Source organism: Erithacus rubecula, assembly GCF_903797595.1.
Source record: "Erithacus rubecula genome assembly, chromosome: 3".
Taxonomy (NCBI): domain Eukaryota; kingdom Metazoa; phylum Chordata; class Aves; order Passeriformes; family Muscicapidae; genus Erithacus; species Erithacus rubecula.
Genome location: NC_136689.1, coordinates 135,393,548 through 135,409,078, shown reverse-complemented (window position 1 = coordinate 135,409,078; position 15,531 = coordinate 135,393,548). Strand labels below are relative to the sequence as shown.

At 40.9% G+C, this 15,531-nt stretch overlaps 1 protein-coding gene across 1 annotated transcript; it reads left to right on the top strand.

Annotated features, from left to right (window-relative positions):
* The first annotated feature begins 2,104 nt into the window (after nt 1-2,104).
* DSCC1 (DNA replication and sister chromatid cohesion 1) lies at nt 2,105-15,009 on the top strand. The gene is made up of 9 exons (XM_079302979.1): nt 2,105-2,385; nt 3,369-3,537; nt 5,873-6,007; nt 8,333-8,423; nt 9,351-9,489; nt 10,453-10,505; nt 11,640-11,794; nt 12,381-12,529; nt 13,324-15,009. The coding sequence occupies exons 1-9, from the start codon at nt 2,153-2,155 to the stop codon at nt 13,430-13,432; spliced, it is 1,233 nt and encodes a 410-aa protein (XP_079159105.1). The 5' UTR covers nt 2,105-2,152; the 3' UTR covers nt 13,433-15,009.
* The last annotated feature ends 522 nt before the right edge of the window (nt 15,010-15,531 follow it).

The following is a 15,531-nucleotide window of genomic DNA, read 5'->3' as shown; positions in this document are numbered from 1 at the left end:
GCATGAAGAGATTCACATTGAAGCAAAATGTAAATCTCAAATAAGATTATACACATATCAGTTTGCACCCCTGCATTAGTAGAAACCAGCCAAAGTTGGAGTGTCTCTGGTTTCCTGTGCACACAATGATGATATTTCCAACTTCCAATGACTGAAATAAAACATGTAAACATAATAGGTGTCTGGGTGTTTGAACAAGCCACTGCACATGTGTTGTGACAGAGGTAACAGCCTAATAATTTCAAAACTTCAGCCAAAGATTTCTCCAAGACCAATTAAGGCAGATGCCTGACTCAGTCACATACAACACCAGTTGGTCTCTGCCAGGCTGGGACTGAACCAAGCCAGCTCACCCCACCAGCTCCTGCTTCTGGTTCTCACATAAAAGTGGATGTGACCTCCTCGTCTGGGTCATTTGGTACAGACTCTTACCAAGCACAGAGGCACTCTGCAAGTGGATAGACATAACTTAGGAGCACTGAGGAACTATTTGTTAGCTGATGCACACAGCAGGCAGCTGGGGCTAACACACTACCAGGCTGAGTGTTAATATGCTCTGTAGCAAAAATCAGTATCTCAGGAGCCAGTTGTCCTGGACAAGGCAGGGAAGAGGCATCTTGTGCTGCTCCTTGCAGAAGTCTGATTCCCAGTGCTGTTTAGCTGCTGTGTTCTGAGCTTCCACTTCTGTTTTCTTCTCATGGTTTAAGGACATCAATAGACCTCCCCTTGAATCTCTGAGCTGCAGATTATTTCCATTGCAAGCCTGTGGTTTCCACTCATTTGTGTCATGGCTTTAGCTCAAGCACTTCCTCCGGCAGACGTAGCCCCATCAGGCCACAGCAAGAGCCCGAGCTGAGCCCTGAGTCAGGGGGAGACAAACCTCCATGTGAGGCTGTGCAAGCCTTTCCTGAGGGCTCATGTGTGGATGAGCACCTGCAGGTAGCTGTCCTCAGTCAGACTGTCCCCAGAAGGACAGAAGGGTGAGTGGTGCCATGGTGGCAGCTGCCTCAGCAGTGCTTTCCCACCCACGGTCAGGCCCTGTTGTGCTGGCTGGGACACTCAATCTCCCTCTCTCCACACTTGCTGTCATGCTCTGGTGTTGAGGAAAAACTTTGAGAGTGGCACAGCAATGCTCCAGGCTTGGAGCAGCATGGGTGGAAAGCTGTCAGGTGGAAAAGGGGCACTGGTCAACGTGGGCGAACAGCTGAATGAGCCAGCTGTGCCCAGGCAATGGCATCCTGGCCTGGGTCAGCAATAAGGTGGCCAGCAGGACCAGGGCAGTGACTGTCCCCTGAACTCAGCACTGGTGAGGCCATAGCTGGAATGCTGTGTTAAGGTCTGGGCCCCTCACTACAAGAAAGTCATTGAGGGGCTGGAGCTTGTCCAGAGAAGGGCAGTGGAGCTGGGGAAGGGTCTGGAGCACAACTCAGTTGAGGAGCAGCTGAGGGAGCTGGGGCTGTTTAGCCTGGAGAAAAGGAGGTTCAGGAAAGGCTCACCACCACTGCCTGAAAGGAGGCTGCAGCCAGGCAGGGATTCTCCCAGCTGAGAAGCAACAGGATGAGAGGAAGTGGGCTCAGGTTGCAGCAGCAGAGGTTTAGATTGCATAGTGGGAACAGTGTCTTCACAGAAAGGGTGGTCAGACACTGAACAGGCTGCCGAGGGACGTGGTGGAGTCACCAAAGAGATGTAAGTGCGGCTCTTAGGGACACGGATTTGCCAGTGCTGGATAAAGGGTTGGACTTCATCATCTTGGAAGCCTTTTCCATCCTAAACACGCCTATGATTTTATGCTGTCTCAGAGCTAGGCAGTGACTTCCATACTGGGCCTGTTTTGCAATGTTTTGTCATTTTATTTAGTTTTGCGCGTTTTGTATATTTTTATTGCATTTTTTGGCGTAAGGGGAGATCTTACTGCAGCACAGCCCGGCTCCTGTGCAGGGGGACAGAAATGGGGAGGTTAGCGAAGCGACTCCCCTCGGTACCACCCCGAGCCTTTCCCGTCCGCTTCCCGGTTCCTGTCTGTCTGTCCGTCCGTCACTCGCGGAGCCCAGGCAGGCTGCGCGCGCCGCCGCCGCCGCCTCCCCGTGGGCCGGGCCCCGCCGGGGCGGGCACGGAGACTGAGGCGCGGAGTTCGGAGCGGGCCGTGTTGGGGATGGAGACTGAGGCGCGGAGCTCGGAGCGGGCCCCGCCGGGGATGGAGGCCGTGCCCGTGGCCGCCGTGCGGAGCCGCGCCGAGGTGGACGCCACGCTGCAGACGGCCAAGCTGAACCCGGCGGAGCTGCTGCCGGCCGTGCAGTGCCTCAGCTTCGGCCCGCAGGCCGGCGGCGAGTGCTGCCTGCTGCAGCTGGAGCCCGGGCTGTGCGCCGAGCTGGAGGCGGGCCGCAGGTACCGCGGGCGGGGAAACGCGGGAACGCGGCTCAGTCCGCACTTGGGTTCTTGAGATGCGGTGTGCATAGGTGCCCCTTAAATCCCTTAAACCTGTCTCAGTTACACTGGAAACTAAAGTCTCTTTACACTTAAAAAAAAAACGTTGTTTGTGTTTGGGTGGGTTTTTTTGGTTTTTTTTTTTTATTTTTTTGCATTTTTTGGTTAATGGAAGAGTTGCTGTGGAGACTTGGAGACTTCTAAACAAAACTCAGAAGGTTCTGGAACAGGCTTCCCAAAAAGTGGGCACAGCCTGCCACAGTTGAAGAAGCAATTGGACAGTGTCTCGGGCACAGGGTGTGATTATTTGGGCAGCCCTGTGCCGGGCCAGGAGCTGGACTCACTCATCTTTGTGGGTCCCATCCAGCTCGGGATGTTCTATGATCAGAAATACAAGTTTAGAAAAGAGATTATGTCTCTAAAAGAATCCTGCTGACTCTGAGATTTTCCTGTTAGAGCTCTCGAGGTCTGATGGATGGCAGAGTGCCTACAAGATAGACAAATTGGCAGGGAAGGATGTGCAGTATTAGCATGGGCATAGGGTAACATGGTTATGTGACACCAAACTCTGGACCAAGAGCAAGTTCTAAATAAGGTTTTGATACTGTTTTAAATTTCTTCCTTTTACTGCTGTGCCAGTGACATAAGGAAAATCTTCAAAGTGATACAAAATGAGAAGTCCCTCTAAAGAAGGTAGTTCTGTGAGATGTATGTTAGTACAGTTCCTATTTAGTGCAATACTGATAAAGTATTATCTGTTGGAGGCTTGAATCATGTTGGTCCCTTGGGGCACAGCTGAGCTTTGTTCATGCAGGCTTTGGGAAACAAGAGGAGCAGTTTAACTAAATTGAATCTGAGCACCTGGGTTAGTGTATGTAGCCTGGGAGGAACTAAACATTCCCCTGTCATCATCATTATTTCTGTGCTGTTTTTTTTTTTCCCAGCCTAGTAATCCGTGGTGAAAAGGATGAACATGCAGTGTTGTGCAGCAAAGACAAAACTTATGACATGAAAATAGCAGATACCTCAAATATGCTGCTGTTTGTTCCTGGTTGCAAAACTCCAGAGGAATTGAATGCAGATCTGGCATCTTGTAATATTATTCATTCACAGGTATGTCTTTCAGGGGTTTTTGTTTGTTTGCTTTAATTCTGTGCTTTCTTATTTTCTGTATTTTTTTTGTATTTTGTCCAAGCTGCATATATGAAACCCAGCTGGGATTCACTTGCCTAAACATAGGCTTCTAATGCCATTTTAGATGCCCTGTGGTATTGCTTAGCCTCTATTGCAGGCTGCCACTGGAGAAGGAATGAGTCTCCTGTAATTTCTTTGGGTATTGACCAGTTTCAGGAAGATGTCTTTATAAATGTGCTTTTTATACAGGGCCATGCTAGGTGGCCAAAATGGCTTTGGAGCTCTTCTTCAGGCAGCTGAACTTTCTCTGTAATGTATGATTATTATTATTTCCAAGAAGTTAAAATTGTGGTTTATATTCAGTGCACAGTAATTACTTGTACTGAGTATTAAAAGATTGCAAAGAGAATATAATTTCTCAGTGTTAGGAATGATTTTTAAAGTAAGGTTGATTTTTAGGAGTGCTTTCCCTAAAAAGCAGATTTTACCACGTCATGTCTGAATATTATTTCTAAATATAGAAATGTATTCAAAGCTGGCTCTTTCAATTAGCATATCCAAACATTTATCAAAGTGAATGATTTTGGTGTTCTTGGTTTAAGAATTTATAGTTCTCTGCCCTCCTGAAGCATATTTAATAAAATCCTATTAAAAATAGCTAGGCAAATATTAGTTAATTATTTGCTGTAATGGACATAAAGGTGTCATTGAGGAATAATCCTACTTTGGCATCAGTTCTTTCATGAGACCTAATGAGCTAATGTAAAAAGTTAATTCAAGCTGAAGTAGATTAATGAGAAAGTCACATTATTCCATATACTTTTTCTTCTTTTGCAATATTTAATAGTTTCACTACTCCTCATTAGTTGAAGTTTCACCTCATTAAAATGTAATTTGCTTAGGAACTATTTAAAAAGTTTTATTTCTAAGAGCTCTCAAAATGGTTTCAGAAATGTTAGATGGTTCATTGACACTGTAAATTGTGAAACATAGCAGAAGATACCATGTGTACTCAGTACTTTGGGGCTTCACTGCCCTTCACTTGCAGTTTTGGTGCTGATCTTTTTATGAATTGCACAGCTGATACTCATATCTGCCATTTTATTTACCTCACACAGCTCAGCTCAGATTATGAGCTTTGGAATATTAATTGGAATTATTTATTTTCTTTTCTGTGCAGAGTATCTACTTATTACCAAATTCATCACAAGACAACTTGGCAGGAAAAAGCCTAGCACTTAAGTAAATGGTAATTGACATGAAGCTTGGAAGTTTATCAGGAAATTGGTGTTTAGCTGAATTTTTTCCTGAGCCAGTTATATAATAGATTAAAATTGAGAGATTCTGTGCATTAGAATTTGTATGGGATTTCTTCTATGTATAGGTGGTTTTGCTTATAGTCGATTACTTGAAAGTTTTAGTTGTTTTGTTTTCTTTTGATGGAGGACTTCTAAAATACACCAAGTACTCTGATAAAGCACTTAGGGTATTATAAAGTACTGTCCAGAGGCTTTTTTATGAAAGCTGTTTTAACATGGGGCTAATGATTGGGTCAGGAGCTAGAGCCTGTTCTGCCTCTGCAATTCTGTTCCCATTTCTGTCAGTTTGGTAAGTAGCAGAAATGATGCTGAAAGGCCTCCAATAGTCCACCCTCTTCAAAGAATCTTGCAGGAAGTCAAAGCAGTGATTACTTTTGAAAGTAAAGCTTTGGTAAATCACTGTTGTTGAATCAAGAACAGCTGAGCTTCCAGTTGCACACTCCTCATTTGTGTGTTGACTCAGGGCAAAGAAGAGATGTCTTGTCAGTTGTGTGCAAGTGCAGCTTTCTGTCCTTGTTAATGTCTGCTTTGCTTGAGCTTAGGGCTATGATGGTTCATTAAGGTGTAAAAAGGCCATGAATTAGATCCCATGCATGGGAGGAAGTGGGGAAGATGGACACAGGTTGATTCAGGAGGGCCCTTATGGCAGTAGTATCATTTACTGTTAAGACAAAAAGCAGTTTTGAGGGGAATTGTGCAGAAATATATCCCATGGTGATTTCCTGTCATTTGCAGGCAGAGTTGAATTGTTAGCTTTGTCTTATGCACTACGAACATTTTCTTTATCAATTAGTAGTGGATTTTTATTTTTCTGTCTGTAGTATTTTTTTATTGAAAACATCAGAATGCTTGTTTTGTCTTTAAAGTAATTACTCTGTTAGTAGTTTCTTGTTTTCAGTGACTAGATTAACACTGCTTGCTGATAATTTTTGGTAAGCAGCTTGAATCCAGATGCTGTGTTAAAATGTTTAAAGAGTCACTGTTTTCTGTTGTAGATTGCTGGTTTCTCCAAGAACTATTGGGAATTAAGGAGATGTCGACCAAAACTGAAGAAACTGAGGAAGCTCTTAATGGAAGATCCATATGAAGGGCCTGATAGCCAGAAAGATCAGACTTCAACGTTGTCAAAGGTAAATCATCTGTGTAAATTGCTTCCTTGCAATTGGTGATGAGCAAATTAAAGTGAAGATACATCCTTAAGTAGAAAAATCCCTTTTTTTACGTGATTCACAGTGCTTCTTTGAGTTAATTTTTTAGCTCTTCTATTCTAAACAAATTGGTTGTTATTAGCACTTTCAGTGAGTACATATAAGCAACCTTTTTATTAGTTAAAGGAGGAAAATTAAGGACATGGAAGGAGGCTGGGCATTTCTCTTTTCCTATGGGAAGTTTCTTGGAGGATGGCCTTTAGAATCTTTTTTAAATTCCATAAGAGTTACATGACTACTAAGATATAATGCAGCCTTTCCTTCTCCTTTGGGTCTGTCATGTATGAGGTCAGAGCACACCCGTGTGCAAGTTGCTTTCCAATCAGTAATTGGTGATGACAAGGAGGAAGAGGGAAGAGAGTAACAGGGATTATTGTAAGGCATGGAATAAGACACATTAAAAGAAGGGGAAGCACAAATGAAATCCTGTCCTGCTGTCTTATGTTTCCAGGAAATTCAGTTTGGGACCTAAAGAGTAGTGGGGAGACATGGACTGTGCAGCATATGATCTCAGATAGGTTTTCCTTTTAAGTTTAAAACCAAAAAGTAGTTGCTCCCAAGTATTTTATGCTGGGGCTTGAGTGAAGCTGACACCAGCAAACCATCTGCATGTGCTTGGATGTGCAAACACAGATGTTACTTTTCCCTGGAGAGACATGATGCCTCTCTCTTCTTAGATGATTAACAGGCTGATTTCTTATTAGTTACAGAATCTTGCCCCCAGAATTGCCTACTTGTGCTGATCTAGAAGGACATGCAGCAAAATAAGGGGTGGCAAAGATTAAAGGGCTTAAATGGTTTGAAAATTATGAGCATTGTCAAAGGCTAGCAACATGAAAAAGTCATATGAAATAATAATTTATTCTTAATATTGAGTATTACTAAAAATATGTCAGTGTCTCCCAAATGTTAATGCCCAGTTTGAGGTTTGATCACCATTTATTTTTGAAGGAGAATGTATTTCCTCCATGAGCTTATGGATAACAACTAGGTGTGTCTGATACATGTAGACAAGTCTTAACCTTGCCTCTGGTGGAACTCCTACATGAATCTGAAAGCTCTCTAGGGGAAAACTCTTTCCAATGGGAATAATTTTCACTGAAATCCCCAACAATGGATGTGTAGGAAACAATGATTTCCACTGTTTTGTTTGCTTACACTTAACATTTATTGTGTGCTGGAACTAATAGGCCACCTTTAATCTGTTTGAAAACAAATTACTTTCTTTTGGTTGCTTACTATAAGCTAAGTCTCATGATCTCCAGGACTGTTGGGAGTTTGGTTTGATGATATTTCAACACACTCTGATAGGAATAGCATATCAGAAAGTAGAGGCCTTTCTGTATTTATTAAATGCTTTTTAAACATGTGGTGTTCCAAACTTAGAGTTGGTATGTTCTGTTGGTGTTCCCATGGTCTGATAGATCTCAATCCCACACTTAATGCAATGTTTTTCTTTCTGATAGGAAATATTCTTGAGCTATAATCAACAAAACTTTAATATTGGAGTTGATTAAAAAGGCTCTAATGTGAATAAAGGAATTGATGTCGTATTTCCTGTGCATTGAAGTCTGATATATCTTCCATTTACTTCACTCTTCATGATAACTTTTGTTCCACCCACATCTTCACCACAGTATCTCACAGCACCTTCCCATCTCACCACAGAACTGTTCTGCAGGGAGGTGTTTGTGTTATGGCTGGGTCTGTGCTGTGTGTGTGCCAGTTGATTAGCAGACACCAAAACACAGCATGTAACTGTTGAGGTCATGGTGGAGGAGGCTTTCCCTCAGTGGAGGTACTAAGTGCAGGTTCTGACTTCTATCCAAAAGTGATAAGTGATTGTACTTTGCCTTTTCTTTGGATCTCAAAGATTAAAGTATGTGATTTCAGGAAAGCCAGAACACATTCACTTTTCATACTTACTGGGATACTTCACTTGCAAGGTCTGCTTGTGCTAGTTTGATGTTCTGGGAATACAAATATATTATTGCTTGCACCTGATACAAAGACTTTCCTGTAGATAGACTGCTTTTTATATTGAATAACCCTTTAAGAAAACATTTTAAGTTACAGGAAAATTTTCAGAGAGTGTAGCAAACCTTAGAAAATCAGAGTCTGGGAAAAAACATGTTTCTTAAGCCTTTCCTTCATTTTAGCTTATAATGCATTTAGTGTGGTTGCTGAAGCAAAGAAGGTGTAAGAATAACCTCTTTTATTTCCTTCTTTTTTTTTCCCTTATTGCAGTATACAACAGAAGATTTGTTAAGTCTGATTCAAGCAAGTGAAGAAGAAATACTCCACCAATTGCAGGTTATAGATGCCTGCAAAATTGAAGGTATTTATATCTAAAGAATATTATTACCTATGAGGAAATAACCCTGCTACTTTCCCCAGAATAAATGTCTCCTTTTGCTAAGGCCCGTTCCATATCCTTGACTTTCAAGGTGCAAGTTACTTCAAAGTTCTAAGACTTGTTTCCAAAGATCCATGTCCTCTGCTGCTATGAATCTGATCAGAAGGATAAAGCTGAGCAGGCACTGGCAGTCTCTCCCTTTCCAGGATGACTCCTCCTTTGCTGCTACAAACACTGGCATCAGAATGTCCCACCCACAGCACAAATATTTTTAGCTGTTCACCCTCTTCATGAATGAGTGGGTACTGCTTTCTGTAGTTCTAGAGGCAAAATTAGCTGATTCTTAGGTAACCCCATGCTTTTCATAGTCCTTTCTTCCTCCCAGACTGGGTTTATCTCAGTGTCTTCTTACCATGTGAGGAAAGACTTGAGCAAGTCCCTCACCTTGGGACAGGTCCTTCTCATCCTTTTCTTGGCCTTGCCCAAACCCTCCCTGGGACAAAGTGATGGCAAGTCCTTGACTTATGTGGATTTCTGGATTTTTGTAAACTTCTCTGGACCTGAGCTGTTGCTTTATAGGGCCAATGCAGACAGTTCTGTTCATGCAGTTCTGTTCCTGAACTAATTATTAGTTTTGCCACATCTGATTTATCTTGGAGGGATATTTGTAGTATCTTTGTATCTATGGATTACAAACAATTGAGATAATTAAGTTTCATTCTCCTTTACATTTGCTCTTATTATTTGGTTCCTTTTCTCAGCTTTTAATCTTGAAAAAGACACAATGCTGCTGTATGTTGCAAAGGTGTGACCTGAATGTTCAGACTCCAGTAATGTGTCTTAATGGCAGTAGAATTAAGGTGTTAATGCTTTCCTTCTAACACTGTTTTGTGGTGCTCTGTTTGGCAGGATATTGGAGAATTCTAGACTTCGACTATGAGATGAAACTCTTGAGTCATGTGACTCAGCTAATAGACTCAGAGTCCTGGCCTTTGAGTAAGGTTCCTCTATGTGCCTGCCTTGAAGAACTTGGATCTCTAGAACCCAGGTAAACAATTATTTTTAATACTTGAAATTACCCATGTTCTTTATTAGCTATTAATAATTACAGTACTTGATAACTGTCTATTAGAATTATAGTCTTGCAAGTCTAGATTCTCATTATCATGATGTAAATGATATATGTTCTTTGTTTCTAAAAATACTCAAGGGAATTTTTAGACAGGTTAGTAAATCGATTTTAATCTTTAGTGCTTGTATTTCCATTGATTCATAACAGAAGCATTACTTCTGAGTTGTAAATGATAGAAGTGGCATGTGCTTAAATTGTAAATTGCTAGAAGTAGCATGTGCTTAAATTGTAAATTGCTGAGCATCTCAAAATACCTGTTCTGAAGCTATAGCTAGCCAAAAATGTTTGGTTTATCTATTGCATATTAGCTGAGAGGGGGGTATGTTTTCTGGTGTAATTCAGAATTACCATTCAAAGAAAGTCTTAAGTTTACAATATGTAGCATTTTCCATTTAATTGGCTTTGGGCTCAAAAAGATACCTGCAGTTAGAATACAATTTCATGACACAGCTTCAGTAAAGTGCCTATTATTCAGTAAGGATAATTAATTGCTAAATTTTTGACTTGCATCATAGGATCATTCAGACTGGTAAAAAACATTAAGATCATTGAGTCCAACTATTAACCCAGCACTGCCAAGTCCAGTACTGAACCATGTCCCTAAGTTATAGGGACATATTATTTGCTAGTTATAACTAGAACGTGGAAGAGACCTTTGGTATTGACAGGCTAAATTAGCTCCTCTCTGTTATTTGTCCCCTTTTGTTCTCCTTTACTTCTATTTTTTACCAGTTTCTTTATTCCCCCACAAAAATGTCTTCTGATCTATTATCTTCATTTTTTTTCCTCCATACCTGTTTCTTAATATTTGTGGTAATGGTTTCAGTAGTGTCCTATTAAACAGTATTAGAACTTGATTTCTGATTTTTTTTTTCCCAGGGAGATGATAGAACACATTCTTTTAAGTTATGGCAGAAAATATGTTGATGATGGTAAGTTTGGGAAAGCTTAAATGGTTAACTTTGCATAAAAGAAATAGTTATTAATTAGGAAATGTAGGTTTTGCAAAGAATGGCCCAAATGAGCCAGATGAGTTTGCTGCAGTTCCAGTACAAGGAGGGAGCAAACTGGGCTAAAAATCAGTGCAATTGTTAAAGGAAGTTTGTTTCATAGGAAAAAAAAGATTATTAAACTGTACAAGACAATTGTGCACAGAGGTACTGAAAAGGATTTATTAGGTGTCTACAAGTCATAATTTCATCACTAAAGAGAGGTCACTAGTAAACTTTAGATGGCATCTCTTTAGATACCCTAGAAGATCTCAGATATTTAAACAGTTAATTGTGCTATTAGGAGTAGTCAGTGGTGAATTCAGCTTACCTGAAGTAGCTTCCTGCCTTTGATCTCTTGAACTGCACTTCAAGATCTGCTGGTTGTATTGATTAGATTTCCATTGTCCATCTCACACACACATATGATACTGCACTGCCCTAAACTCAGCCTGAATTCTTCTCCACAGTGGCTTTCATCTCACCTGAAGTAGGAGTTGCACTCAACCTTAGAGAACATAGGAAAGTAATTGGAGTGACAACAGACTCTTGTCTTAATATATTTAGGCAGTTTGCACAAGGAACAAGTCTGAGTTACAGACAGGTGGCTGAAACAATAGAAGGAAGTGTTTATATGTGATTTGGTTCAGAGAATTTTAGCTAAGTCAGTGTGAGAGAAAATGAAGTCTTATTCCCTCATAATCTCATAAGGGTGATTAAAGAAATGAAAATTTTATTAATTGTTCAAGCAAATAATACAAGCCATTTAGAAATAGGAATGAGAGCTGTAGGAGAAACAGAACAGAGTGAAAGAGGAAAACAGGGAGGGTAAGCACATTTATGGATATGAATTAACACTGTAGTTGGGACCTTGCTGCTGTATTCTGTATAATTTGTTCTTCAGAATGAGAAGATGCCATAATTTATCCAAATTAATACCAAGTCATATTACTTCCCAAGGGAAAGAAAAACAAGAATGCTTGGTGTACAGAAGACTGTAGAACAGAATGGAAATACAAGACTGTTCTTTTATCAAAGGCAAGAACCCAAGATAACCTAGTTTTTACTTCTTGGCAGGGGAGGTTTTCTTTGAAATGCGTGAAGATAAAATATGCAGAGCTATAGCACGAATGCTCTTGCAAAATGCAGTTAAATTCAACCTATCAGAGTTTGAAGAAGTCTGGCAACAGAGTGTCCCTGAGGGGATGACCACAAGGCTTGATCAGCTTCAGGTAAACACATAAATAATTATGGATTCTTTTGTGAGTAGGCTGACTGTGTCATATAGTAGTAGAACTGACTTGTGTCATATATAGATTTTATCCATGATTGGGTATTGTGTTGTTTCTGTCAGCTTTTGAGATCAAGGACACTTTATGATGTCCTCTATGAGCACCAGTAGTCTGTAATCATGATATTTCAGTTTTCTGTGACTCAGGCACGTTTCACTGTTTGAAGAATGGTTGCAGCTGTACCATTACTACTTGTAAATGTGACTGGAACAGAAGCTGAAGCTGTTGTTGGACAGATGGTAGTGACAGCCAGTAGAGTAGCAAACACTATAGGAATCCTTTTGCTCAAAGTAGGCAGAGAGATGGTGGAACTCAATGGATTCTCCCTTCCTTCTTGTCTTAAAGGAAATTAAAATACTGCCTGTAAAACAGTGCCTTTATGATACTTCTTCACTTTGCCTCTGGTAGTGCAGTTCTGGAAGGCTTTGGATCTGCAAAGAGCAACTTGTATGGAATATTGCTAGAAAGAAGGAAGTTTAATTGTTTTGTCAGTACTTAACATTTCCTTTCTGATGCTGATCTACAGGGCTTGGCTCTTGTGGATAAAAGTTCAAGACCAGAGACCATTTTTCTGTTAAAAGTAGAAGACTTACCTGAAGACAATCAGGAAAGATTCAACAGCTTATTTGGCATACGGGAAAAGTGGACAGAAGTGGATATTACCCCTTACATACAGTAAGGATGTAGTTTTTTAAATTAAAATATAATTAGTATTATATTCTTCTCTTTTTGCCTAGCAGGCTTCTGTTAACCTATCACTGCCTCAGTTGTACTACTATACTTTGCATTTTTAATTAATATGGATTCTATATGACTAGAATACCCACCTCTGGGATCTGTAACTTTTTTTTTTTTTATTTTTATTTAAATGTGTGTAAAAAGCTGATTTTACTGGGTTTAAATGAGCAATAATTCTCCTTTGATTAAGGCAGACAATTCAAAGGCTAAACTTTCTGACATGTACAATGAGTCTCTATATTTACAACACTTGAACTGTAGAGCAACAGTGCTTCCTGTACTGCATCCTTTGTTCCTTTGATATAAGATTTACTCTACTGCACTAGCTGGAACATCCAGCTGTGATAAATGTGAGCAGGTATTGATGGTAACCCAGAAGTAACTGCATCAACCCTTTATGAGTGGCTCTAAATTTACTGGAATATAACTGAATATAACTGAATAGGTCAGAGCTGACTGTTTTGCTAGATTGAAAACTCTAATAGAGAACAGTTTTCTGCCTAAACCCCAAAGTTCTTTGTTCTGAAGTATGTAATGTAGTTTGGCCTAGTGCTTAAATGTCAAGGGAAGTTCTAAACTTTAGGTAATTTAAAGCATTATGTTACAGTTATAATAGTTTAGGTTTTTTTCCTAATAACTCAATCCAATTTATTGCTGCAGTTATAAATATTTTACAGATTCATTTAGTGTGTCTCTGAATGCCAATGTCATGTGCTTTATTTCCTCTTCAGAGATTTGTGTGCAGAGAAGCAGACTGTTGGTGCTCTTCTGACAAAATATGCTCGCTCATCAATGCTGAATGGTGTTAAAGTTTTTAATTCTAGAAGACCCATCTCATAACAAGTATTGTTTGAAGAACTGAGGACACTGAATGTAGTAACAGGAACGTTCCTTGCTGCTGCCTTCTGGGGAAGAGAGTTGCCAGCCATCATTATACAGTGGAGTTTAAGCAGCTAGGCTACTTGAACAAGTTGTGTTTTCTGCTCAGCTAAGGAGAATGTGAGGACACTTGGGGCCTCCATGGAATGATATTCAGCTCACCTTCCTACGCCAGCCTTCTTTGCTGGCAAACTTTCTTTGCTCAGCTTCTTTTTCCTCTGTGTCTGGTTAAGCCAGGAGCCAAACTACTTCTTGAATAAGCTTAATCTGTTTATTCGTAAGTCTGAAATGAAAATTTAAAACCTCTTTGATAATAGTTCAATCAATTGATTTGGATAGCAAAATGGAAATTTTGGTCTTCTGCCCATTAGTGGCCATTCTTAACAATTAAACTTTCAATGCAGTGTTCACGTTTTGAATAGCACAGAGCTCATCAAGCTCATGAACAAATCATTCCCCACCGAGACTGTACCAGTCTTGATTTTGAAATGTGGTTGTTTTTAAGCTCCTGTCTATGAACACCATCAGCACAAGCACCTGACACTTGAATCCTTGGCAGAATGGCCTTATATATATTACAAAAAACCTAATTGCAGTGAAGTGTGAATATAAGAGAGTACTTGGACATTGTTACGAATTTCCTATAAATTGTCATTAAAATGTAGCTGAGGTAAAGCTATTGATTTACAGAAGACTACTTCAAGTTTTTTAAAAAGAACTGATAAATTTTGTAGTACAATTATTTTTTTAAAACTTTGTTGTGGCAAATAACTGCACATAGAAATTGTGCCTTGAAACCTTACAGTATAATACTGTGCTGTGTTGAGCAATGAAACAGGATGTTTTTATGATACTGCCATGAAGTGGTGTGCCTGAAATGGTATTTTTGTAATAATTAAAAAGGATTGTTTGTATGTCAGTAAACCAGAGTTTAATATTAGATAGTTTTCAGATTTATATTTTAAACTTAACAGTTGTAGGTTGTTTGATACAAAAAGCATTTTTTCCATCGGACTCAGATGTGAGGTATGAAATCCCTTGGAACTCCCAGCATTCCAGCTGTAGAATGAGGAGAGAAACTCCTTCTAAATCAAATGTAACTCTAAGAAGCAGGGTGTGTGTATTTGGAATTTGTTACAGATAAAAAGCCGAATAAAAGCTACTCCCTGAGCTCTGTTTATTGCTGCAAGGACAGTGCTCTGTGCTGCACAGTGCTGTGCAGGGGTGTGGTGCTTGGCCAGCTGTGTGGAGATGTGGAATGGCTCTGCTGGGAAGGGCTGCCTTGTTTGCTGTCTGGTTCCCACAGCTGCAGTCCCCCAGTAGCACCAGAATGTTCATTCCCAAAGATCAATGAATATTAATGGAAAAGACTTGGAAATTCCTTCCATTGCATCACAGAATGCTCCTTAGTTAAAATACTCAACACCATCGATACTTTTGTATGTGTGGTCCAAGTTTATATTTACATAGGGGTTTCTTTGTAAAACAAATAAGAAATTAAGTATTTCATGAAGAGAGATTTATTACAGTCGTGAAAAGAGTTTGTTTAATTTTGTGTGTGTTCATTCCTCCTGATTCAAAATGAAATGACGCTTTCAAACTCTGACCAGTTTCTTCGATGCGGGCATTTATTTTAACCTAAACTAGATGACTGGCGTTCCTTAGAACAGCCTCGGTGCGAGGGGCTGCGTGCACAGCCTCGGTGCGAGGGGCTGCGTGAACAGCCTCGGTGCGAGGGGCTGCGTGCACAGCCTCGGTGCGAGGGGCTGCGCGAACAGCCTCGGTGCGAGGGGCTGCGCGAACACCCTCGGTGCGAGGGGCTGCGCGAACACCCTCGGTGCGAGGGGCTGCGCGAACACCCTCGGTGCGAGGGGCTGCGCGAACACCCTCGGTGCGAGGGGCTGCGCGAACACCCTCGGTGCGAGGGGCTGCGTGAACAGCCTCGGTGCGAGGGGCTGCGTGAACAGCCTCGGTGCGAGGGGCTGCGTGAACAGCCCCGGTGCGAGGGGCTGCGTGCACAGCCTCGGTGCGAGGGGCCGCGTGCACAGCCTCGGTGTGAG

Excerpts from the sequence above, each read along its gene's own strand:
- DSCC1 (XM_079302979.1), top strand. The coding sequence starts at position 2,153 with ATGGAGACTGAGGCGCGGAGCTCGGAGCGGGCCCCGCCGGGGATGGAG. Across the intron at positions 9,490-10,452 it reads CTTGGATCTCTAGAACCCAG|GGAGATGATAGAACACATTC; the intron begins GTAAACAATTAT and ends TTTTTTTCCCAG. Across the intron at positions 12,530-13,323 it reads GATATTACCCCTTACATACA|AGATTTGTGTGCAGAGAAGC; the intron begins GTAAGGATGTAG and ends TTTCCTCTTCAG.